At 39.2% G+C, this 26,470-nt stretch overlaps 2 protein-coding genes across 5 annotated transcripts; both read right to left on the reverse strand.

Annotated features, from left to right (window-relative positions):
* Positions 1–987: 987 nt before the first annotated feature.
* LOC127622705 (methylosome subunit pICln-like) lies at positions 988–9,396 on the reverse strand. Of its 3 annotated transcripts, none has more exons than XM_052096754.1 (7): positions 9,040–9,335; positions 7,397–7,533; positions 6,653–6,778; positions 6,444–6,563; positions 5,961–6,140; positions 1,917–1,980; positions 988–1,231 (listed from the first exon to the last, which is right to left on the reverse strand). In XM_052096754.1, coding segments are annotated over exons 1-7 (822 nt in total). In that variant the 5' UTR covers positions 9,234–9,335; the 3' UTR covers positions 988–1,230. The 3 variants fall into 3 exon arrangements, with proteins under 3 accessions (XP_051952714.1, XP_051952715.1, XP_051952713.1); XM_052096755.1 differs by lacking the exon at positions 988–1,231 and having other exon boundaries at positions 1,913–1,980; positions 9,040–9,159; positions 9,308–9,396; XM_052096753.1 differs by lacking the exon at positions 988–1,231 and having other exon boundaries at positions 1,913–1,980.
* A 3,419-nt stretch (positions 9,397–12,815) lies between these two features.
* On the reverse strand, positions 12,816–26,126 carry LOC127622700 (remodeling and spacing factor 1-like). Of its 2 annotated transcripts, none has more exons than XM_052096744.1 (16): positions 25,972–26,126; positions 24,654–24,745; positions 24,488–24,580; positions 23,985–24,190; positions 23,543–23,658; positions 21,796–23,426; positions 21,200–21,424; positions 20,970–21,074; positions 20,802–20,881; positions 20,564–20,618; positions 17,588–17,691; positions 17,428–17,495; positions 17,149–17,335; positions 16,509–16,741; positions 16,195–16,380; positions 12,816–14,961 (listed from the first exon to the last, which is right to left on the reverse strand). In XM_052096744.1, the coding sequence occupies exons 1-16, from the start codon at positions 26,123–26,125 to the stop codon at positions 14,468–14,470; spliced, it is 4,029 nt and encodes a 1,342-aa protein (XP_051952704.1). In that variant the 5' UTR covers position 26,126; the 3' UTR covers positions 12,816–14,467. The 2 variants fall into 2 exon arrangements, with proteins under 2 accessions (XP_051952704.1, XP_051952703.1); XM_052096743.1 differs by having other exon boundaries at positions 23,534–23,658.
* Positions 26,127–26,470: the final 344 nt, after the last annotated feature.

The raw sequence follows: 26,470 nt of genomic DNA on the forward strand, positions 1-26,470 counted from the left end.
AAGTACAACTGGCTCTAACAAGGACAGAAAGAGATGTGGAAGGCCAGATGTACAAAGAAACAAGAGGATAAGTACATCAGAGTCTCTAGTTTGAGAAATAGATGCCTCACATGACCTCAGCTGACAGCTTCATTGAATTCTACCTGCTCAACACCAGTTTCATGTACAACAGTAAAGAGAAGACTCAGGGGTGCAGGCCTTATGGGAAGAATTGCAAAAAAAAGCCACTTTTGAAGCATAAAAACAAAAAGAAAAGGTTAGAGTGGGCAAAAGAAACACAGACATTGGACAACAGATCATTGAAAAAAGTTTTATGGATCTTAACCCCATTGAGCTTTTGTGGGATCAGTTAGGTGTGTGAGAAGTGCCCGACAAGACAGACACATCTATGGCAAGTGCTACAGGAAGTGTGGGGTGAAATGTCACCCGAGTATCTGGACAAACTGACCGCTAGAATGCCAAGGATCTGCAAAGCTGCCATTTTTCATGAGAACACTTAGTAGTTTAAGTTCTGAATTTAAAAAACACTATAGAAATGACCAATGTTTCTTTATGACTTACTGATTTCTATGACTTTTCCAGAATGTGAAAACAATTTTAAAATTCCTTTTTTAGGTTTACCATGATTAATGGAACCCTGAAACGTCACAATGCAAAGAAATCAGAATAAATAAAATTATATATATATTCTCTATGCAAAATAAAATAAAAGTTCTTATTTTTATTTTGGGGTGAAATATTATCCACACATTTCATGACAGGAGTTTCGGGAGATTCACTTATTACATGTCTGGATGAACTGACAGACAAAATACTTTACTTATGCAAGGAAATATTTAGACAAATGGTTAGAGACAGAGATGTCTCAAACATCGGTCTTGGTATCTTTAGAACTACTTTGAGGATATTTCTTCTATCAAAGAGAAACAAGACACCAAATATAAAAAAGCAGGCTTTGTACAAAAACAATTGTATTTATTGAAATTTCTAACAAACACATTAACATCACTCCATTGAGAAGAATAATTCTTTAATTTGGTCATCAGGGAAAACTACAAAATACATTAATGAGACGTATGCGGTGTAAAACAGCCCATTAAATTCAGGCGAGAGTGCTGACTGGGGGGTGGGGGGGGTGGGGGATAAGAGCTTTCTGGGTTCTGTGAATCAGCCGGTATCCCAGCATGCCCCACTGAAGTGCTATAATCAGCAATAATGAGACACAATCCATCTGTCAGACAGAAGATACATTTCACAATTCAGACTCATGCACATGCTCCGATTACAATTACAGACACACCAACTGTTTACACACTCATAAATCTGATCTTCTGAATCTAAATTATTGCTTAACTAGACTTAAGCTGGAAAAAGAACAGCATGAACTTCTTTCCTAGCGTTTTGTCCCACGTGGGTGCGTTGTCTGCTTCACATATATATTTGATTTGGCACAGTTTTACGTAGGATGCCCTTCCTGACACAACCCCCAGTGGCTGGGGGACTCTCACTGAAACATATGGGGCAATTTAGAGTCCAGTTCACTTAACCTGCATGTTTTTGGACTTGTGGGGGAAACCGTAGCACCCGGAGGAAACCCACGCAAACACAGGGAGAACATGCAAACTCCACACAGAAAGGCCCTGGGTGAGCCGGTACTCGAACCTGGGACCTTCTTGCGTGCCATGACAGACCTTCTTAGTGCTACTAAGCCACCGTGCCATGACAGAACTTTAATGTTTGGGTGAACTATTCCTTTAAGAGTGTGACCAAAAGAGCAGTTTTTAATGTATCTGTCCAGGACAGATGAGAATTTCACCAACAGCAGCGGCCCACTAAGACATGCATTTTGCATCACTAACATTTGGCACCAGTTCCAGAAATTCCCTAGATTTATAATTCCATAGAAGTATAATTACCAGTGGTCCACATCAGCGTCCTCAAACTGCCCAGCAACTGTGTTCGAGTCGACCTCCATTCCATCTGAATACATAAAAAGGAACCAACACATGCAACGTTTAAACAGTATTTAATTACACCCATCCTGCTTTGCCCAGCACACATCCATTAGTTTTCAGGAAATCCGGCTCATAACAGACACACACAAACACATCTGGCTGAGTTTCACGAGTCGATGGATGCTTGAATTCACAAATTATACAAACACAGAACATTTTTACTCGATTGAAATACAAAACATAAGCACACATATACACTGTCAGATAAAAACATCCTAAACTTTTATATTTTAGTGTCATATGAGGGATGTACAGCCGTGGCCAAAAGTATAAGCAGTGACATCAATTTTGTGTTTCGCAAAGTTTTCTGCATCAGTTGTTGTGGTGTTGATTCACATCAATTCTAGATTGTGCAGATTGATCAGATGCATTTTAAATAATGGCAAAAAGCTTAATTTGCCCAAAAAAACTTTATATCACAAAAAAACTAAATTTCACGGTTTTTTGGCCCTGGCACAAAATGACCAGCCAACATCATTTCACTAATCATATCAGCAGCACCTGGGAAAGTGTGAACGAGGACTAGTCAGGTGAAATCCCTCTATCATTCTGATTGGATTATAAGAGCAGACTGATTGCTTTAAAAGGAGGGAAGAAGTGCTTCCAATCATTGTGTTCTTGTTCATAATGGTTACCTCTAAAGAAAGACGTGCAGCCATCATAGCTTTGCATCAAAATGCCCTCACATGCAAGGAAATTGCTGCAAAGAATATTGCACCTGAAAGAACCATTAACCGGATCAAGAACTTCAAGGAGAGAGGTTCAACTGCAGTGAAGGCTTCAGGACGTCCCAAAGGGTCCAGCAAGTGCCAGGACCGTCTCCTCCTGAGGAGTCAGCTATGGAATAGTGTCACCACCAGTCCAGAACTTGCTCAATATTGGCAGCAAAGTTGGTGTAAGTGCATCTGCATGCACAGTGAGGCAAAGACTTTTGGACAATGGCCTGGTGTCAAGATGGGCTGCAAAGAAGCCACTTCTCTCCAAGAAAAACATCGGACAGACTGAAATTCAGCAGAAGACTGGTGCAAAGATGTTTTCTCTGATGAAGCCCCCTTCCGACTGTTTGGGACATCTGGAAAATCGATAGTCAGGAGAAGGAAGGTGAAAGCTACCATGAGTCCTGTGTCATGCCAACAGTGAAGCATCCTGAGACCATGATCCATGTGTGGGGTTGCTTTTCATCCAAGGGAGTGGGCTCTCTCACAATTCTGCCCCAAAACACTGCCATGAATAAAGAATGGTATCAAAATGTCCTGCAAGAGCAACTTCTCCCAACAATCCAGGAGCAATTCAGTGATGGTCTGTGCATTTTCCAGCATGATGGAGCACCATGTCACAAGGCAAGTGTGATAATGAAGTGGCTCGGAGATCATTACATTGAAAATATGGATCCGTGGCTAGGCAACTCCCCGGATCTTAATCCCATAGAGAACCTGTGGTCAATCCTCAAAAGATGAGGGGACAAGCAGAAGCCCACAAATTGGGATCAACTCAGAGCACTAATAAGGCAAGAATGGATCGCCATCAGTCAGGATTTGGCCCAGAAGCTGATATGCAGCATGCCAGTGCGAATTGTCAGAGGTTATGAAGAACAAGGGTCAACACTGTAAATATTGACTCTTTGCATATATTGAATGTTTTTGCCAATAAAAGCCTTTAAAACTCATGAAATACTTATCAGTGTTTTCCAGTATACCATAGAAACATGTGAAAGAAAATAATCTACAAATACTGAAGCAGCAAACTTTGCAAAACACAAAATTGATGTCACTGCCAATACTTTTGGCCACGGCTATAGTATGACATTTTTGCTTCTGCCACCTTGTGGCTGCTCGTGCATTACAATATTTCATGTATATTTAGAGTCTATAAATCAAGCCTAGAATTCCTTACAAAAAAACCAACATGGTAACCGGAGCTGTCAAAATACCAAAATTACTACAGTTTTTATTTCTAGTGCAAATGTTAATACGGGATATCCTTCAAATAGTGCAAGAATCTTTCATCTTAATTTTTTCATTTTGATCGCAGTGATGCTGATGATACTAAAGGATGTATTATAGTAACAAGAAAAACTTGCCATGATAGGTGGCCAAAAAACATGGCAATACCATGGTAACACAATCATGGTATTCTTTGACGTACCATCAGAGTATCACATAAATAAAAAAAATACTGTACTATGATATCATATATACCAAGTATGGTTTTTATCATGGCATGTTTTTTCTAGGCAAACAAAAAACTGCATTCTTGTAGACAAATCATAAATTCTGTAGTGATCATCACTAGTTTTCTAAAATAAAAACAAATTGTAAACTTGCAATTCCGAAAAAGTTGATACAGTATTGAAAATGCTAATAAAAACAAAAAGTGTGTCATTTATATTCACCCTTTGCTATATTGAAAGCACTACAACTACACATTATATGAAGTTTTACATTGTGAATTTCATTATTTTTTACTTCAGATGATTGCAAAGTACTCCAAAACAGTTGACACCGGGGCTAATATTAATCTGATGAGTTGAAATAAGGTGATGTGAAACGGAGATGTTAAACAGGTGAGGTAATAGTGTTATAGTATCCAAGGAGCCTCTAAAAAAAGCCTAGACCTTCAAGAGCAAGGATGGGTTGAGGCTCGCAAATTTGCCAACAGATGAATCAACAAATAATCCAGCACTTTGAGAACAGTGTCCCCAAAGACAAATTGGAAGGATTTCACCCTTTACAGTGCTCAGTATAGTTAAAAGATTCAAGGAATCCGGTCAAATCTTGGTGTGTAAAGGGCAAGACGAAAACCGCTTCTGAATGTGCGTGATCTCTGATCCCTCAGATATCACGTCTTAAAAACAGTCATTTATCTGTAATGGATATCATGGTCTCGGAAATACTTCGGTAAACATTTGTCATTCAAAACAATTTGCCGCTGCATCCACAGATGCAATTTAAGGCTTCACTGAAGCAGAAGCCCTACATCAACACTGTCCAGAAGCACCGCAGACTTCTCTGGGCTCAGTCTCATCTTAGATGGAAAGTAGAAAACTGTAATGGTGTTTTGTGGGCCAACCAGTCTACATTTCAAATAATGTTTGGAAAAAACAGCCATTGTGTTCTCCGGCCCAGAGAGGAAACGGGCCATCGAAGCTGTTGCCTGGTCCAAAAAGCCAGTGCATGGGTAACTTTCACATCTGTGAGGGCACCTTCAATGCAGAAAGAGGTGTAAACATTTTAAATCAACATTCACTGCCATCCTGACGCCGTCTTTTCCAGGTTCGTCCCTGTATTTTCCAACAGGAAAATGTTAAACCACATACTGCTCGGACTTAAAGTGCATGGCTGTGTTAGCAGAGAGTGCAGGTGCTGGATTGGCCTGCCGGCAGTCCTGATCTGTTTCCAGTGGAGAACGTGTGGCCCATTATGAAGCGCAAGATACGCCAACGAAGACCCCGCTAAATTGCACAGCTAAAGACCTGCATAATATATAAATGGGGGAAAGTTTCGCTTGCTAAACCTGACAGACTTGTGTCTTCATTGCTCAAACGTGTTGTTAGAGTGGGTTGCAATCATACGAATTGAGATGAGTGTACATTTTTTAAAAGCAATTAAATTCACAATGTAAAACTTCAGATAATGTGTTTTCAACATAGCACAGGTGAAAAGAATTTACAAATCACTCCTTTTTGTTTTTATGAGCATTTTCTTTCTTCAGGTGCAAAGATCCATAAAGAATTCACTATGCAATGAAAAGAATTATCTGTACTTCCATATTTTGGAATATGGCTGTGAGAAATAAAATATGGTAGAACAGATCATTTATCAAGGTGACACAGGCTGTTAGCTGAAATATCGGTGGCCCCTTGACTAACAAAAAATGAGGTAGATTGGATATTTTTTTTTCTTCAAAATAAAAAATATCAAAAATAAGTTTTCGAAATATACACACTTTCAAACTGGGCTGATGGCTCTTCAGTTCTGACTCCAGCCATGTGGAACTGCTGTGAAACTGACTGGGCGAGCAACCCCTCCAGTCTGTCCAGGGTGGCCTGACCATCAGACGTCAAGTGAGACAAGCCCTCCTCGTAGGTGTAAAATGCGGGTTCATCTCCATGACCAAGCTCTTGTTCTAAGACAATGATAAACCTTCAGAGTAAAAAAAGGGGAATTTTCTGGAATGTTTAAAAAAAAATATCATTCTTTTTTGTTTGATGACGCTAGTGCCACAAAACTGGCATTCGCTCTTCAGCTATCAAGGGATAGTTCATCCAAAAATGAAATAGTCTCTCATCATTTACACACCCTCATGCCATCCCAGATGTGTATGAATTTCTTGTGCAGAACACAAATTAAGGGTGAATTATCCCTTTAAATGCATTACAAATGACATTAGAGAGATGCTTGATGCATCAATGGTCAGAAAGACACTCACCCGCCCCTTCAACATCATACTCCTCTCCCTCAAAATCATCATCGTCATCATCTGAATCGTCATCCTCAGGATCAGGGTGCAGCGCCTGACAGTCACACATGGCCGAGAACAGGTGCTCCACTGCACACACACAAGCTATCACTATGTACAGTAATGATTCTTGTACTGTATATACTGAAGTCATTTCTGTGTTTGATTCATACACTCACATGAGGCTTTATCACTGGGCACAAAGCGAAGCTCTGTGATGGTTCCCAAGTCTTCACTGTCACAGTCGCTCGCCACATCTCTTGCATCATCTGGAGCTTTATCCGGCATCTCAGCCTCATTTTCATCTGAGGGACAATATCATAAGTGATAATATAAATCACAGTTCCTCCAATTCAAATGGTAAACACTTTCTGCCAGGTTTCAAAAGTACAAAACAGATATCCATCTTTTCCATTAAAATGTTGTGATGCCAGAATGAATTTAAAGTATGTCAAATTCATGATTGGAGCTATAGTGTGATGATTGTGTTTGTTTTTATTTTTAAACAAAAGTGGGGAGGGGCAGAGGGCAAACAACACTAATTACAAACTATCTGTATTGGTCTAAAAATCTATATCAATGCATCTCGAAATTTGCTGGAAAAGTCCCTGTTCTTTCAGCATTCTGAATCACTGTTACACCCGGTCTACACTGGATGGGAGCGGCACGTTGCTTAAAAAAAAATAGAAATCCATTATAATCAATGATGCGGTCTACACTGGAAGAAATCCACAGCGGCACGTCCGTTGCGCCGACAACAAATGGGTGTCACGTTCTATTTTGTGCTGCACGCGCTACTACACAAATAAAATGGTTTAGAACAGTTGTGCCGATGCATCCAATGTAGACAGCCTCAAGCAGTTGCAGCGGCATGTCAACAGACGTGCCTGTTGTAGACAGGGTGTTAGACCCCTATTCCTCACCATCAAGTTTGGCATTCACCATCACATACAAGTGTTCTTCTGGAAAGTCACTCTGATCTCGTGAGATTGCATGCAGATTGATGGACGTGTATTCAAGAGAGAAACCCATTCCTGACCCATCAAACCAAGACAGACACCTGCAAGAACAGAAAGAACTCCATTATTAAACAAATGTTCATGTGCTTTATGACAGGTGACAAAGAAAAGAACATTTAAAGTAAATACATTTGTACTGAATAATTACATACAATTCCATGGTATTTAGCCAACATGGTACTCTGGTGAGAAGAGGTTTTTATGCATTACAGTAATTAGAATTGTGGGGGAATGTGTGCCTAAAGTGATAATTTACCCCAAAAAAATTTTTGCCGGCTGTGGCTCAGTTGGTAGAGCGGGTCGGCCACTAACCGCAGGGTTGGTGGTACGAATCTCAGCCCACACAACTCCACATGCCGAAGTGTCCTTGGGCAAGACACTGAACCCCAAGTTGCTCCCAATGGCAGGCTAGCGCCTTACATAGCAGCTCTGCCGCCATTGGTGTATGAACGTGTGTGTGTGAATGGGTGAATGATTCACAGTGTAAAGCGCTTTGAATACCTTTAAGGTTAAAAAGGCACTATATAAGTACAGACCATTTACCATTTAGCTCTGTAGGTTCAAACAATGCCAGTGAATGGTGACCAAAAATGTCAAGCTCCAAAAAGCATGTAAAGCCAGCATAAAAGTAATCCATAAGACTCCAGTGGTTTAATCCATGTCTTCTGAAATTATCAATATAGATAATATTGGGTGAAACAGAACAAAATATAACTTTTTTTCACTGTACATCTTGCCATAGCAGCCTCTAGGCAAGATCATGATTTCAAGCTCGATTGCACTCCTTAGTGCTTGACGCATGCGCAGAGCGCTAGATGGCGCTAGGAAGTGTAATCGAGTTTGAAATCATGATCGCCAAGTAGACAGCTTGTCAAGATTTATGGTGAAAAAGGAGATATATTTTGGTCTGTTCTCACCTAAAATCATTTCTAAAGGCATGGATTACCACGTTGGAGTTTATGGATTACTTTTATGCTACCTTTATGTGCTTTTTGGAGCTTCAAACATTTAGTCAAAGTTCACTTAAACATTATATGGACCAACAGATCCGAGATATTTTCTGAAAATATTCCTTTGTGTTCTGCAGAAGAAATAAAGTCATAAACATCTGGGATGGCATGAGGGCGAGTAAATAATGAGAATTTTCATTTCTGGGTGAACTTTTCCTTTAATTGTCATGAAAATGACGTCACAAGTTAAAAAACGGTCCTAAATCAGGGCTCATTATGTTAAAGCAAAACACATTTGGTTATATCTTTCTTTTAGTTTTGTGTTGAAATATGACCCAGGATTGTTTTTGGACAAGTTACTAGATTATTGCCATGATTTCTAGAACATGTACCATGAAATTACCATAGAAGTCCTTGCAGCAGCAAGTAAATAAACTGATAAAGCATCATATTACATGAATATGGTATTCATTCAGGACCATGGTATAATTATGTATATACAAATTGAATTAATGTCATTATAATGTTGGACACACATTCAACAAACACAACAAGCATAATAAACAAACACGTGTAATGTCGCTCAAAAATACTCACGCCTCTGCTACAAACAGGGTCCCTGAACCGAGTCTTTTCTCGTCCATGAATGCTGTTGTCTCGGCCTGCTGGTGTCTGATGCCCTCGCTGGGTGGAGGTAAACTCTTCAACACAACCATCCTGATGGATTTAGAGAAGTTAATCACCGTGAAGCTGCTGAATGAACCAAAACTTTCATTTTGAACTGCATTCATGCACAAGTGAATTATGGTTGTTATACGTGGAGAGAAACTTTCAAATGAGTATTATAGCTAAAAAATTCACTGACATGCGTCACTTCTGTAGAATTCAGTCAATGTGCGGCAAATCTTTCTTAAAAAAAAATTAAAAAAACCTGTTCCCTTTGAGACTTTAAGTACACTTCCTCCAGGGGGCCCTCGGTGGCCCAACACGATGGTTTTAGATTTATAAGAGACCATTTTGCATTAAAATATATATATTTTTTTAAAGGTGTCATTTAAATCTGTTCATTTACTTGATTAAAATAAATCTGACTCATCAATATTTATGAAATAATTAATTATAAATATTTTCCAGTAATCACAGACAGCTGTGATTGATCCATCGTAACCAGCGCTGAGTAAAGGAACACTACATAGTTGCATACTGTTTTTTGTTTTATTGGCTAAATATGTGCAATAAAAGTATGTTATTTGAAATTAACGCATTGCAAAGATCAAACAATTTATATATGTCGCTGCAATCTTCTAAAATGACTTAAAAAATAATGCCTTGATCGAAAATGCCTATTATGATTAGCCCAGCACTGAACAGCGCTGAGAAAAGGAACAGATACGCGCGATGTATCACAATGAGTTTCACCGGAATCTGGTTAAATCTTTAATTTCAAGATATACTGATATTGATGATTTATGTTGCTTCAGTAGAAGTGAGAAAGAGTTGTTGACTAATTTGTTTATTGATTGTAAAGTTGTCAACAGATTTTGGGTTGAACTGGCAGAATTTATCTTTAAGTTAGTGAAATTTGACAACTGTTTAACATTAAAGGATGTATTCATTGTTAACCTTTTTATTTTAATGGAAAAATGTTATATACTTAAGCAAAAATGTATAAATTCATCCCCTGTGATTAAGGTGTTTTCTTTTGAATTTGACTGCTATGTGTCTTCTAAGACTGTTAAAAAAAGGTCAAAAGCATGTATAAAATATTATGACATAATTTTCAGTTACACTGTAATATCAATATATGCATAACATATTAATGTGCTATGCTATGTTTGGTTCTATATGCTAATAAAAAAATTAAAATAAAACAAAGTTACACCTGAATTATAATAACGAGAGAATAATAGCAATTGAATTGAAAATACACAATCACGAGATAAAACAAGATAAATGTTTATTATTACTAATATTACCTGACCAATTAGAGACGACATCCGGGCAGCTAAACTCTGCCCACTTTGAGAAACTGTTTAACCGTACTCCCCACTCTAATCGCTTTTTTATTTCTATGTATCAGAGCAACGTGCGCATGTGACGTAAGAGTAGAGCGAGAACGTTTCAAGCCATGACTAATAACATGGTGCCCTCCTCCGGCTTGGAGAAGATATTGCACAACTACATGTACAAACTCACAAGCTACGTGATGTGTTTGGATGCGTGTATATTCATGCTTTATTTAGATTTACTCTTGCGGCCAAAAGTTTGGAACAATGTACAGATTTGGTTGTTTCGGAAGAAAATTGGTTCTTTAATTCACCAAAGTTTAATTCACTCATGTCCAGTAGTCATGGCTCCAACACCTTATCCTTGAGTAATCATGCTAAATTGCTAATTTGGTACTAGAAAATCAATTGCCTTCAAATCAAACACAGTTCAAAGCTATTTGGTTAACATTGTCATTGTCTTTGTGTTTGTTTTTGAGTTGCTACAGTATGCAATAGACTGGCATGTCTCAAGGTTGATATTAGGTCATAAATAGCAATAAAAGGAACTGCTTTCTCTAGAAACTCATCAGTCAATCATTGTTTTGAGGAATGAAGGCTATACAATACTTGAAATTTAAAAAAAACTGAAGATTTCATACAAAGGTGTACACTACAGACTTCAAAGTCAAAGGACAACTGGCTCTAACAAGGACAGAAAGAGATGTGGAAGGACAGATGTACAACTAAACAAGAGGATTAGTACATCAGAGTCTCTAGAGTCTCTCTTTGCTGTCCCCTCAAAATAACTCAACACACAGCCATTAATGTCTAAACCGCTGGCAACAAAAGTGAGTACACTCCTAAGTGAAAATGTCCAAATTGGGGCCAAAGTGTCAATATTTTGTGTGGCCACCATTATTTTCCAGCACTGCTTTAACCCTCTTGGGCATGGAGATCACCAGAGCTTTACAGGTTGCCACTGGAGTCCTCTTCCACTCCTCCATGATGACATCACGGAGCTGGTGGATGTTAGAGACCTTGTGCTCCTCCACCTTCCATTTGAGGATGCCCCACAGATGCTGGTCTGGAGACATGCTTGGCCAGTCCATCACCTTCACCCTCAGCTTCTTTAGCAAGGCAGTGGTCGTCTTGGAGGTGTGTTTGGGGTCGTTATCATGCTGGAATACTGCCCTGCAGCCCAGTCTCCGAAGGGAGTGGCTCATGCTCTGCTTCAGTATGTCACAGTACATGTTGGCATTCATGGTTCCCTCAATGAACTGTAGCTCCCCAGTACCGGCAGCACCCTGCAGCCCCAGACATGACACTCCCATCACCAGGCTTGACTGTAGGCAACACACACTTGTCTTTGTACTCCTCACCCGGTTGCTGCCACACACGCTTGACACCATCTGAACCAAATAAATTAATCTTGGTCTCATCAGACCACAGGACATGGTTCCAGTAATCCATGTCCTTAGTCTGCTTGTCTTCAGCAAACTGTTTGTGGGCTTTCTTGTGCATCATCTTTAGAAGAGGCTTCCTTCTGGGACGACAGCCATGCAGACCAATTTGATGCATTGTGCGGCGTATGGTCTGAGCACTGACAGGCTGACCCCCCACCCCTTCAACCTCTGCAGCAATGCTGGCAGCACTCATACGTCTATTTCCCAAAGACAACCTCTGGATATGACGCTAAGCACGTGCACTCAACTTCTTTGGTCGACCATGGCGAGGCCTGTTCTGAGTGGAACCTGTCCTGTTAAACTGCTGTATGGTCTAGGCCACCGTGCTGCAGCTCAGTGTCTTGGCAATCTTCTTATAGCCGAGGCCATCTTTATGTAGAGGAACAATTCTTTTTTTCAGACCCTCAGAGAGTTATTTGCCATGAAGTGCCATGTTGAACTACCAGTGACCAGTTTGAGGGAGTGTGAGAGCGATGACACCAAATTTAACACACCTGCTCCCCATTCACACCTGAGACCTTGTAACAATAACGAGTCACATGACACCAGGGAGGGAAAATGGCCAATTGGGCCCAATTTGGACATTTTCACTTAGGGGTGTACTCACTTTTGTTGCCAGCGGTTTAGACATCAATGGCTGTGTGTTGAGTTATTTTGAGGGGACAGCAAATTTACACTGTTATACAAGCTGTACACTCACTACTTTACATTGTAGCAAAGTGTCATTTCTTCAGTGTTGTCACATGAAAAGGTATAATCAAATATTTACAAAAATGTGAGGGGTGTACTCACTTTTGTGAGAGACTGTAAGTATTTTAACCATTCCAATAATGCTTCTTGAATCTATTTCAGATATTTTAAAAGACATTAAGCCAGCAACATAAACAGGAACATTAGGTTTATTTCTGTTTTGTGGATTATTTTCTGGAAGAAGCATATGGAGACATACATCTGGAGAAAAGCAAAATGAGTTCCAGAAGTAAACGACTCGAGACATTTTTTTATTTTATTTTTTTTATGGCAAAGGCCATAATTATCCTGGAGAGTGTGTGTGTGTTTTTTTTTTTTAGCATTGGATTTGTTTTGGAATGGTTTCATTGTGTTCTAATTAAAAAATAAATAAAAAATAAAACAAATTCCAGCATGTCGAACACCAGTCTGGAATAAAAGAATACTATAGAACAAGTCTATAGTAAGTGCTTTCAAAAGAGTGCAGTACCAAACAGCACAATTAAAGTGGCTTGAACAGCAAGTGCATTCAGTTGAAGAATCACACAGGCAACCTACATAACAAACAACCTTAAAGGGATTTAAATGTGCCTGAATGCTGATGTCTCTTTAAATGTCCTAGAACTTCAGCAACATCTACTTTCAAAGTGCAGAAATGTTCTAATTTAAAAAATTAAAAAGTAAACAATATACATTTGTTAATAACATATAATATAATTTTAATAAAGAGAGTACATTAGTCTTTAAAATTATTTGCAGCTAAACAGACCTTTAAAATTATGGTCATTTCCAATTCGCCACCTACCATATTTGCTTGTCAAATAGTCTTGTCTACTAAATAGTTTGTATTTTAAAGGAATAATTCAACCAAAAATGAAAATTCTGTAATTTACTCATCCTCATGTTGTTCCAAACCCATATGATTTTCTTTCTTCCATGGAATACAATGTACGTGAATGCTGACTAGGAGGTAACAAGCTCCAAAAGAGACAAATCATCAGATTTGGAGCATCATCAGGGTGAGTAAATTCATTTTTTGAGTTAACTATTCCTCTATGCCTTTAATTGAATGTATGCACTGATAAACAGCAAGGTTCGGCATCCAGGATTAATATCTGACCTCTTTCGAAACCGCCAATTTCCCTACATCAAAAATGTCCTTCATTTAAAACAGACAAGAAAACATTTTTACACACAACATAAAATTGTAAGACACTAGTTTGAAATGCGCGTAACATATAAGCTTCAAATCCGCAGCATCCAGTGTCTCTCTACAGGATGATAGAAGCCTCTTTATTCAAATGCAATGTTACTGGCCGTAAATTACAAAGTGCTTTTACGAGGAGCGGTTACTGTAGTATTAAGGAGACCCTGTTCTAAACCTGGGGATGCATGCGACTGTATGGTGTGAAGGAGTGCATTTAAACATCTAAACGGACACTATGGCATTCCTTTGGAAGCTTAAAGGGATAGTTCCCCCCAAAATTTATCATTCCATCATCATTTACTCACCCTCATGTTGTTCCATCCCATATAACATTCTTTCTTCATTGGAACACAAAAGGAAATACTAGTCATTTTCTATTTGATTCATAAAATGAAACTGAACAATAACTGAGGCTAACCTTCTCTCCTTTTGTGTTCCACAGAAGAAAGAAAGCCATACAGGTTTGGAACAATATGAGGGTGAGTAAATGATGACAGAATTAAAAACTAAATTGTGTGATCTACCCCTTTAATTTGGTCCTCTACACCCAAAAACCTGCAGACTACGGTGACTGACATGGAACATTCCTGTATGAGGAAGGCGGTGAGAAAATAAACGTGTTTGACCTATTGAGCACATCAAGACAACTGTTCACTGTCGAAAACAAAGTTAACAAGGTCCGTGTCTCCTGTGAACTGTTCCTCATCCTCATCATCATCATCATCATCGTCATTCTGAGGTGCGGCCCTCCGTGGAGCCAGGCCATTGTGCCGGTTGGGGACTTGGGGCCCCGCAGTGTTTCTGGCTGTGTGCTTCCAACTGGTGTCCTCCGGGCCTCTAGAGGGCCTCCTAGAGCAGATCTTTGCTCGCTTGGGCTGCTGTCTTTGCACCTCGTCCACCTCTTCTTCGTCTGTTTCTATGCGGTTTGACCTCTTCCGATGGGGCCGTTCGCGTTCCTCCTCCTCCTCCTCTGTTTCTCCTGCTTCCTCAAAGTCCTCCTCCTCACTGGAGCTCCTCTGCTGGCTTTGTTTCAGAGGTTTGAGCCTCAGTTTGGAGTCTTGCCTTGTTGACTCGCATTTCAATCCTCTTTTTCTCCTTTCCTTTGGCTCAAAGTCTTTAGAAAGTATGGACCCTGGAAGCAAATCAGTGGATTGTTTACATATTTCAGATGCAAGTGAACTTAAAGGAATAGTTCACCAAAAAATGGAAATTCTCTCATCATTTACTCACAATCATGCCATCTCAGATGTGGATTACTTTCTTTCTTCTGCAGAATCCAAACAAAGATTTTTAGAAGAATATTTCAGCTCTCTAAGTCCATACAATGCAAGTGAATGGTGACAAGAACTTTGAAGCTCCAAAAAGGACATAAAGGCAGCATAAAAGCAATCCATACAAATCCAGTAGTTTAATTCATGTCTTCAGAAGCGATCCAAACGGTTTTTGGGAGAGAAGACAGACCAAAATTATAATTCCTTTTTTACTATTAATATTGACATCATCAGTCTCCTTGGCGATCATGATTTAAAGTTTGATTACACTTCCTAGAGCCATCTAGCACTCTGTGCATGCATTAAGCACTGGAGCGTGTAATCAAGCTTGAAATCATGGTCTGTTTTGGTCTGTTCTCACCCAAAACTGATAAGATCGCTTCAGAAGACATGGATTAAATCTCTGGAGACTTATGAATTACTTTTATAGTCTCTTCATGTGCTTGATGTACTTTATAGATATTACAGTTTCAATTTGTGTTAAAGCATGATTTCCTGTAAAGCCGCTTTGAAATGATGTGTGTTGTGAAATGCGCTATACAAATAAAAATTATGACTTTTTGGAGCTTCAAAGTTTTAGTCACCATTGACTTGCATTGAATGGACCAACAGAGCTGAGATATTCTTCTAAAAATCTTCATTTGTGTTCAGCAGAAGAACAAAAGTCATACCCATCTTGGATGGCATGAGGGTGAGTAAATGATGATGAGAGAATTAGAATTTTTGGGTGAACTATTCCTTTAAAGACCCTATGACATCAAAAGTGGAGTTTTGTGGCTTTTAGTTCATGTCTATCTGTTTTAAGGCCATCTAGATGCTAGCGTACTTCCAAACACTGACTAAATAAACACACTTAAAATGTTAAATCTTTCTGGGAAAACAGAACAATCAAAAAGGACTCATCTTGCATATTTTTGTCCATATATCTATAAAATAGTGAGGTGTATGCTTAAAACTAGTATCTATTTGCCAGTGGGGTAAGTAAAATAAACTTGATTCAAGATATATTCTTTGTAAACAAGTCTTAATACAGTATCTATATTTTTTACAGGAAAACAAGACAAGATTTCTTTGCAGGGTATGGAGAGACTGACCTTCACTGTTGGAGCTGGACAGTCGTCGGCGGTGAGGCAGAGATGAGTGTTTCCGATTGGACGCCTTCTGTGAACTGTCAGATTCTGATGTCTCATAATAGTTGACGTGAGAATTGTGATTTCGCCGCAGTCGCCGTCTGCTTGTGTCTACATCACTGTCACTAAACTCATTTGAGCCCTCAGTCTCTGTCAGGTTAAAAAGAGAGTGACAAACATTTGTAAAGGGGTTAGGAAAGGAACAAAGATTTGCATTCATTCATTCCAACATTCATTCTGTAATTTCTCATTAATGTGAAAAAAATTGTTCTACCGACCCATTTCCTCCTCCTCCTCTTCTTCCTCAGAATCAAACAACTCCTCCTCTGAGGGGCCTCTCCGTTGAGTGTGAAGTCTGCGTGAGCTCCTCCTGGATCTCTGGGTGTGTGTGGTTCTGCCAGTTCTCCTGGAAGTGCGTTGATTATCAGTGGCACTCTCTCCGCTGCCCATTTCACTGCCGGCACCATCAGACGCATCATCACCCGAAACCACAAAATCTTCCTCCTCCATGCTGAAAAGAATATGTGCTGTCACTGGCATTTCATTTCATCTATGGAAATCTATGTTCATTTATGTGCATCTGTTGCCTTGTTTTGTTGACTTAGTAGGGGTGAATCTCACATAACCTTTATAGAACACGTCGAGGTCACATTTCATCCCAAAAAGATTTATTTTAAAATATAAATTGCCATTACAGTAATGAAAATTTGGGGACATGTTCTTAATTGTCATAAAATATGTCACATTGAAAATCGAAATGGTCGAAATGGAATATTCATTATTCCCTTCTTTTGATTTTCAGGGGAATTATGACCTGGACATGTTCTTGATAGATCGTTGTGCGAATCCCAAAACTTCAAATGTGAACCTCCAGTATTCTAAAATATGACTATATCTCTCATTCACATACGCACACACCTGTCACTGAGCTGAAAGTCATCCTCACTCTCCTCCTCGTCCACCGTACTGTCGCTGTCCAGGTCATTGAGTCGCCGGCGTTTCCTTTTGCGCGGGGCGAGAGGTTTCACAGGCCGCCGGATCTCGCGGCTCGCGGTGTTCTGTTGTTGACCCATGACAGATGTCACCCGTTTACCATGACCAGCATCTGCAGAAACATCACCAGAATTCACATCACAGAGAATTCAAACCAACAAGCAACAAGTCACAAATGATAAAACCCAGTCTTATGACAGCAACCTTCTCTTTCTATCTCTAGAAGATCTTCTTCTATCGCTTCATCAATGGCTTCATCAAAGTCATCAAACCTTGCAAATGGTAATAAGAAAGTCAAGAATTAGTAGCTCATTTCAGTAGACTAATTTCTTCATTTAGAGTGAAATTCTGAAATATTGATCACCTGTAACTGATGGATTTTCTCATCCTGGTTGATCGTCTCTCCAGATTCTTGCGCTTTTTGGCATCTTTCTTCTTCTCTGTCAGGTCCTCCTCTTCAATCCCATCCTGCCATGATGAGAGGCCACAAAATTGAAATAAAATAACACCTTTTTAAACCCATCATATCATCTTTATACAAGTAATTTATCTCAAACAATTATTTAGATATATCATAGTATATTATGGTACTGATAAGAATAGCATAATTCAGTATAGCATGATATAAGATAGTATAATATGGCTTAGTATTTAATTGCATAATATTATTAGTATAATATACTGTAATAATACAGCATAGTGTTGTATAGTACTGCACTGAATAGTATAGCATAGCACAGTGCAGTATGGTGGAGTTTTTTATAGTATAGTATATAATTGAATGTTACAGTACAGTACTTTACCATATAGATCTGGATACTACAGTATAGTACTGCACTGTATAGTATAGATTTGTATAATGCTGCAGTGTATACACTAGTATATGGTTGTACAGTACCGCACTGTATGGTATATTATATTGTATAGTACCATACTGTATACTATAGTAATGCACTGTATAGTATAGTCTTATATGGAACCGCACTGTATTGTAGTGTTATATATTACCACACTGTACAGTATATAATAGACACTGTATCACACTGTATAGTATAGTATTGTATAGCATAGAATGGCACATTACAGTACTTTATCATATAGTATGTCATAACATAGTATGATATAGTACAGCATTGCATAGCACAGTATGATAAAAGATTAGCCTAGCTCATATAAAAGCATAGTATTCATCGTATGAAATAGTACAGAATAACACAGCATAGTGTTGCATACTACTGCACTGAATAGTATAGTATACTGTAGAATAGTACAGCACTGTATAGTACATTATATTGTTGTATTGTTCCACACTTTATAGTATAGTGTTGTATAATACCACACTCTATACTATAGTACATTAGGCCCTTTCCCATCTACAGTCCTGGTACTTTTCCCTCAATAACTTTCTAGATGAGAACTCTTACTTGGAACGGATCACCCAAGGAGACTTTTCCCCTGTTGCATTCGCATTCATAAAAGGAACCACAGTAGTGACGTCATCTAGTATCGACAATTTTTTTCTGACATTATTTGCATGCGAGTTTCAATAGCAACAACAGAATCAACAGCACCAACGGAGGACGCCAGGATTGGAGCTACACTTGTTTGTTTAGGGCTGTTTTATACGAACTTTGGCTGTATCAGAAAATGTAGGCAGCTGCCTTATCAGTTAATGGTTTAAACAAAAGTGTTTTTGGATGAATGTAACTATTTGAACAGTTTAAAAAGCACCTTATTTAATTCTACCTTCATACATCCTTATACAGACTCTGAAGGCAGCATTTTCCAGTTTTAAACCTATTTATCAAGGCAATCTTTTACAATAAAGGCTTTTATGACTCAGCATAAATTACTGAACTGAAATACTCACTAACTGACTTAAAAAGACATCTTGGGGGCATGGGTAGCTCAGCGAGTAAAGACGCTGACTACCACACCTGGAGTCGCAAGTTTGAATCCAGTGCAAGCTGAGTGACTCCAGCCAGGTCTCCTAAGCAACCAAATTGGTCCGGTTGCTAGGGAGGGTAGAGTCACATGGGGTAACCTCCTCGTGGTCACCATAATTTGGTTCGCTCTCGGTGGGGCCTGTAGTGAGTTGTGCGTGGATGCCGAGTAGAATAGTGTGAAGCCTCCATGCGCACTATGTCTCCTTGGTAGCGCGCTCAACATGCCACGTGATAAAATGCACGTATTGACGGTCTCAGACGCGGAGGCTACAGAGATTCGTCCTCCGCCACCCGGATTGAGGCAAGTCACTATGCCACCACAAGGACCTAGAGCGCATTGGGAATTGGGAATGCCAAATTTGGGAGAAAATAATAATAAAAAATAATAAAAAAAGACGTCCTGATGCAAGTTAACCATGCAGTAACAGGCACGCAATACTTAAAGTAAACTACATTTAATGACGGTTTAGTGTATAATAGTTCAATTACCCATTCTCGATAAACATCGGATTATTTATATCCATCATCCAAGGAAAAAGTGGATGTAGTAATCCAGAAATCAATTTATTTTCTGTATAGTCACACAGTACAGATGCGATGAAAACTCAAATAGTGTCTCCCGATGAAGTCACACACACACATACACGTGTAAGGGTTATTATCTTTGGATACTTTGTTAAATGTTATTTCTGTTAAGATAATTGTAAAATTAGAACAATCCTCTGAGTAGCAGACTAGCAGCTAGTTTGTTTACTAATGGTGGCTGTGGAGCTCCTTTCCTTTCTTAATGCAGGTATTTGAAAAATCACAGGCTGCAGCACCTCCCACAGTCCCACAGTTCCTATACGCCCCAAAAGTATCTACCCCGGAGTAGGTGCTAAATGTCCCCTAAAATGGCTTAGAGGAACTACAGTTCCATCGGTGCGAAAGCAACGAAAAGCACTAGACCCAGGAAAAAGTACCTAAAATGGCCTTTAGTACCGCCAGTGGGAAAGGCCCTATTGTTGTATAGTACCGCACTGTATAGTAGTGTTAAATAGATTCACACTGTATAGTATAGTTTAGTATAGTATAGCATAGTACCACACTGTATAGAATAGCATAGAATAGTTTAGTAAAGTACAGTACTTTACCATATAGTATGGTATAGTACAGTATGATATAAGATCATATCATAGTGTAGTATACATTGTATGATATAGCACAGTGTTGTATAGTACCGTACTGTATAGTATATTTTTGTATTGTTCTGCACTGTATACAGTATACTATAGTACCGAACTGTATCCTATAGTATATTGTTGTGTAGTACCACACTGTATACTAGTGTTGTATAAAACCACACTGTATAGTATAGTATAGTATAGTATAGTATAGTATTGCTGCATACTTACAGGGGTGGGTATAATGTTCTCCACACTAATGCCCACATACACTAACCGCTCACGCCTGAGAGAGAAAGAGAGTGAGAAAGAGAGAGAGAGAGAGAGAGAGAGAGACAAAAAAGAGAAAGACAGAGTGAGAGAGAGGGACACCGAAAATCCTAAATCACAAGATTGCTTTATGCTGATTCATGGGAATTAAGGTACATGGGTGAGAAGCATCATAATGTGTTTGTGTTTGTATTTACACCTTCGTTCAGCACGCTCTTTCTTCTTCAGAGCAGAGTCCAGATTCTGAAGCTGTTCTTCTAACCGCTCACAGAGAAGCTTCTACAAATGACAAGAATGTATACTTCATCAATAGATTCCACACATAAACACACACAGGCATTTGCAAAGTAAAGATTTAATGCGTTACATGCTGGCAGGGAGGACAGAACCATTCTCCATCAGGAATGATCATTAGTGGAGGTCTCAAACAGGCAGTGTGATACCCACTGTCACACAGATCACAAAGAAGAATCTGTGAGAGAGAAAAAACACACAGGTAGAGCAAAATATGAATCCACTTTTATTAGTTTAAAAGTATTCTAATAATAAAGTATTATTTAGAGCTGATGAAAAGAGTACATATCTCCTGCAACATACCAGTTCTGGGTGATTGGCGAGACCACAGTGTTTACAAGCATCTTCAGGTAGAAGCTCATTCGGTTGGTCAGAGTCTGTCTCACTTTTATTGTCTGCGTTCTCTGAATTGTTGTCTTCATCATTTTCAGCTTTGTCATCACCCACTTCCTCCTCCAGAGCTCCTTTGGATTTGCAATTTTTTGTCCGAAGTTTTGACCAACGAGTCCGCTTGTGTCGCCGTCTGGCCTGAAAGAGTCAAAAATCCATATCAACATAAACTTTAGCCACTTTTCTGCCATCGCGCAGACAGTTCTTGTTACTGAGCTGTGCCGTTTCGTACTGATCCGGGCTCGTTAACACAGTTATGGTTTCTGCTGCGAAATCAGGATTAGAATGGAATGACTGAGCAAGTGACCAATTGTGGTTCGCCACACCGCTAAAGCTGTTCAACCAACAATGGTTTAACACTGTTCGCTAATCATACCATACCAAACACTGATCTTGTGGAAATGTGACTGGAACTATTATTCACGGTGTTCAGAATCATTTGGCGAGATGGTGGAAATGCACTTATTCTGTCAAATTCCTAAACTGGATATAAAAAGCTTTCATGTTACCTTCAAAGACTTCGAAGTCTGTCCTTCCATGTCCACTGTTTTGTGAATCTCTTTCTTGGGCTGGACTCTTACTTCTTCGTCTTCTATGTGTTCTTCTTCGTCCTTTGCCGCAGAGGATGTTGTTTGTTTTCTGCCCTGAATATTAGCCTCTTTGGGGCAGGGTTTGCAGATTCTAGCAGATCTCCTTGGGGATCGCCTGTTCCTGGTTTCTGACTCCTCAACACCTTTGTACTGGAGTTCAGGAGTTCGTCTATGAAGTGGGATCTTAATCTTCAGTCTAATTCCTTCCTTCTGAAGCTCTGAAGATACCTCATCATCACTCTGTCCAGACTTTTCACCTTCTCCTCCATTCTCATCCAAAACCTTAATAATACTAGGCGATGGTTCTTTCTTGGGTCTGTCTTCTCTCGGTTGTAGCTTGGATTTGGTCTTTTCCAACCTTTTTTTTCTCTGGCTTCTCAGAAAATTGTCTTGGCTTTCGTCCTTACCTACAATATCAGATTTTCCTCTGGTTAAAAGAGCTTTCACCTTGCAATTTTTTAGTTTGACCACATCTTCTTCATTATCTTTTTCCCCAACCTTTGCCTCAAATGTAGTTTTGTGTAGCTCTTCAATCGAATGAGACTCTTGCTCAACAGCATTTGATGCTTTTCCAGACAGAGCTTGGCCCATTTTGCTAATGTCTTTGGACAATAAATCATCTGGGATACTACAAGGAAGAGCATCATTGTCTGCCTTAATCAATGTTTTCCCAACAAGGACGGAATGTCTGACATCTGTGTGCCCAGCATCAGGATTCAAGACATTCCCATTTCCATGACGACCATTTATGTCCTTTACTGGACTATTACCAGTTTCAGTCAAAGGCTTCTTTCGCTCAATGGGTCCCTTAATCACCCCAACACCTATGTATTGTTCTTGCACTGTCTGTTTGCATGGATCAACTGGTGAATGCTTCCCACAAGTTGGGTTGATGCTGAAGTCTTGAGGAAATTCTGTCCCTGGGACAGCAATGGTGGCCACTGGACCTTCTTCCCTCTCAGTTGGGAATTTACTTTTGGTGTGCTGTTCCTTCACTAGTAAAACAGCGGGATTGCGTACAATTATACCACCTGTGCTGATGCTACCATTGCTGTTAAGGTTGTTGTTGTCGTGACTGATGTTGTCGTAGTGATTGTTGATGTCATATCCCCCACTCCTTTTCAACTCTCTCTTCTTCAGTGGTATTTTAGCCTGTTGATCGCTCTTTATAGTTCTCGGTGTGTTCTCAAACGTTGTCTCTTTCTTGTCTTCACAAGCCTCTTCTTTCATTGGAGGTTCCAGTTTGATGGAAGCAGGAGCCATGACGACTGAAATGGCATTCCATGCTCTGGGACTATCTTTTGGTTCTTGTTTGACAAGGGTTTTGATCGTACTGACCCTGTTGTCTATGACTGGGGTCTGCTCCAATTTATGCTTGGACATTTTGACACCTTTGAACTCAACTTCATCCTTGTCTTCTTGATTAACAGGATCTGTTGATGTTTCTTTTTTAATGTTTTGGGGAATTAAATCACTCTCCTTGGAAAGGATGGTACTTTTATTTGAGTCCCTTTGTCCTGATACACAGTTCTTTATGTCCTCATGCTCACCTAAAAAATATTATCTTGATTAGAATTTTTATAAGAATCTATTTGATGACACCATTACAACGCAGCCCTAAGTTGGAGTGTTAAAGTGACTTTTCATAGAGTTTTACCTTTAATACCTTCTGCATCCGTATTTGGGCAGGTGGGACCATCTTGCATCATCTCTTGGTCAGTAACAACTGGGTCCATCTTGGCTTTAAGCTGTTCAAGTGTGTCTGCAAGGTCATTTCTAGTCCTGTTTTAAGTCAAAATGAATTGCTCAAAAAAACACTACAAACTTCTTCAGAACCTTTGCTTCACGATGTAAACATTAAAGGTCATTGTTATTGATCACACTCAAAATGACTTATGATTTGATGTTCTCATATTTTAATTTGACTCTTAATATGTGTAAATAATTTAATACATAAGAATTATTGTTTCTCCCTAAGTTTCCTCCCCCATCATTTTGTCAAATCAATTCCCCACAGTCATTTCTGTTGAAGAACTACACTACCCATGATCCTTAGGGGGAACATCTACAAATCTACAAATCAGATCTTCTCCCTACTGTTTGCTCACCTGGCAATGCATCTCCAAGAGGATCCATCCAAGTCATCTTGTTCCTCAGAATAAACACGCACATTCTGATCTTGGTCTAATTGGAACCAGTACAAAAGGCCTTCCTTGTCTCTACCGATTGGCTGTAGACGCATCTTATCTGGGTCTTCATCATTGATTAATGTCTTAAACCTTAGATTGTCATCAAACTGGCACTCGCACAAGTACTGTTAACACAATATAGAATGCATTATGATTTCAATCATATGTAACTTAATACTGTGTACTGAAGCAATCTATCATTCATAAACTCTATTACTGTTATAAAACAAGCTTGTACTTACATGACAGTGGTGTGGTAAATTGTAGTTACACAGTAGTTACATTACAGTATTTAGTATAGCTAATCAGAGCTCAGAACTATGCAAAGACTAATGTTTACATTCAACAATAAACTTGGATAAATTGGTAGAAACTAGGTTCAAGCTGAAAGATTGTTTGTGGGTCTGCTGGGAAATACTGACCTTTAGGATACCAGTTTTACACTCAATGGTCATTTCTCCATAGCTTTTCCTCTCCAGTTCCCAAGCCCAGGTGCTGTTGAATTCCTGACACACCTGTGTCAACACGATTACATTAAACTTATGCACTGGCATTTGCTTTAATGTGATTTAAAACTAAAACACTCACCTTAACAAGATATTTCTCCCATTTGTCTTGTGTGACTGTCTTGCCAATCTTGCGCAGTAATTTAATATGGAGCTCAATCAAAGGTCGAGGAACTGAATTGTACAAAAAAATATATATGACTTTAGGGTGCGAAGACATACATAGAAAAAGTTAAAAGATTTAACTTATTCAATACATCAGTCCCTAAGCCTTCTGTATGTGGCTATTTATTTCTGTAGCATTATTTTTCCATATTTAATCTTTTCATTTAAATAAAGATATTTAAAAAATATGTCAATGTTTTGCTATATTTGTTCTTTATTGACATACAAAAATTTACAAGCATCCAAAAGTAGCATCCAGTGGTGGAAGGCTCTGCACAATACAAGTTCAATTACACAACAAAACATTAAAATAAGTCAAATATAATAATAAATTAGATGGTGAACATGAGAACATGGTGCATCATCTTCAATACTTTTATAACAAATGTAATGCAATATTCATCTTTATTTATAAAATAAATAAACATTAATACTTTATTTATACTTCCTATAAGAGTGAGACATTTCTGAAGAAATTCACTATAAATGACCCCTGTTTTACACTCACTAAAAGCCCAATCAGCTGTCAGCTACGTCAGAGAACGAAAACCAATAAACAATTCTCAAGTGATGCTTTCATACGGAATTTTCCTAAATGACAACATTAGGAGGATCTGCACGAGACACGTACAAACTCATTCATATGTGACATCCATGTTTATACATATATGACATTCATGTGCACGAAAATAAACAGAATTAACACATCTCAAAAAGAGGGCGGGGCGTAAAGAATATTGCATTATTATAATATTACAATATAGCGTCGGAAGTTTGACAGCGGCCTACGCATGCGCAGTGTACGATAACAGCACGGTCGCTGTTGATAATTTAAATGTAAATGTATCACGATTTATCAAACAAAACACAAGTGTCGCTCCATATTACTGCGTTTGATGATATTGTAACACCATTAGCCGAGCGTAAGGCAATTCTGATCGCCATGGTTTTCTTAAATTAATCTTTAACGGTGATTTTTCCACGAGTCCCAAAGGGTGGAAAATAATAACACCTGACTTTTTCAAAACTCGTTTTTAAAGCATCCACCCACAGGCCACTTCAAAGCCCTAAGGGAAACTATTCCTATCACTCCGCATTAATATCACACAAGCTGTTTATCCCTTAATAGGCAACAAGGACCAGGCAAGCCAAACTTTAAGTGTTCGAACCCACTGATGGGCAAAGATGGGGATTCTGTCTAAATAAAAACAAACCCAGTCTTGCCCACAGCTTACCTGCTGATGTCTCCTGTAAGTATCGCTCCAGCTGGGGGAACGTTAGCTCGGGCAGATCCAAAGCAGTCCCGTAGCGCTCCAGGAAAGAGCAGACCACCGCAAAACCGGGACTGAGAGCTGGAGGAAGAGCCGCTGTGGAGCACGGAGCAGCCATCTTTCCTAAATATGACGAACTGTGCTCTGCTATACCACAAACTGCCCACAATACACCGCGCGTCCGCGACAACCCACTGAGAGCATCATCTAAAGCGGCATCAAGTGTGTGTGGACCACCACAATACTAACCACCGTCCTCCACTTAGATATCAGTACAATATTATACACATATAATGCGCTGATTTATGTCACAATTTTACACAAACGCTTTTCTGACAAGAGTGACATCATAAAGGCACACAAAAAACAAACAAACAAAATAAATAAATAAAATAGGCAGAGCAGTGTCGTGTTTGTCTTTACACAGCTGAAAAAGCCAGCTAGAACCATCCTCCGCTGGTCC

This window comes from Xyrauchen texanus, chromosome 29, assembly GCF_025860055.1.
Source record: "Xyrauchen texanus isolate HMW12.3.18 chromosome 29, RBS_HiC_50CHRs, whole genome shotgun sequence".
In the NCBI taxonomy this organism is placed as follows: domain Eukaryota; kingdom Metazoa; phylum Chordata; class Actinopteri; order Cypriniformes; family Catostomidae; genus Xyrauchen; species Xyrauchen texanus.

What these genes read in the sequence shown, in the direction of transcription:
- LOC127622705 (XM_052096753.1), bottom strand. Translation starts at nt 9,233, where the DNA reads ATGAATGCAGTTCAAAATGAAAGTTTTGGTTCATTCAGCAGCTTCACG. An exon ending in ACCCTGTTTGTAGCAGAGGC is followed by an intron (nt 7,534 to 9,039) that starts GTGAGTATTTTT and finishes CTGTTCTTGCAG; the next exon opens with GTGTCTGTCTTGGTTTGATG. An exon ending in GGTGAATGCCAAACTTGATG is followed by an intron (nt 6,779 to 7,396) that starts GTGAGGAATAGG and finishes ATTGTCCCTCAG; the next exon opens with ATGAAAATGAGGCTGAGATG.
- LOC127622700 (XM_052096743.1), bottom strand. Translation starts at nt 26,125, where the DNA reads ATGGCTGCTCCGTGCTCCACAGCGGCTCTTCCTCCAGCTCTCAGTCCC. An exon ending in GGGAGAAATATCTTGTTAAG is followed by an intron (nt 24,581 to 24,653) that starts GTGAGTGTTTTA and finishes GTGTTGACACAG; the next exon opens with GTGTGTCAGGAATTCAACAG. An exon ending in TCTGTCCTCCCTGCCAGCAT is followed by an intron (nt 20,882 to 20,969) that starts GTAACGCATTAA and finishes TGTCATTTGTAG; the next exon opens with AAGCTTCTCTGTGAGCGGTT.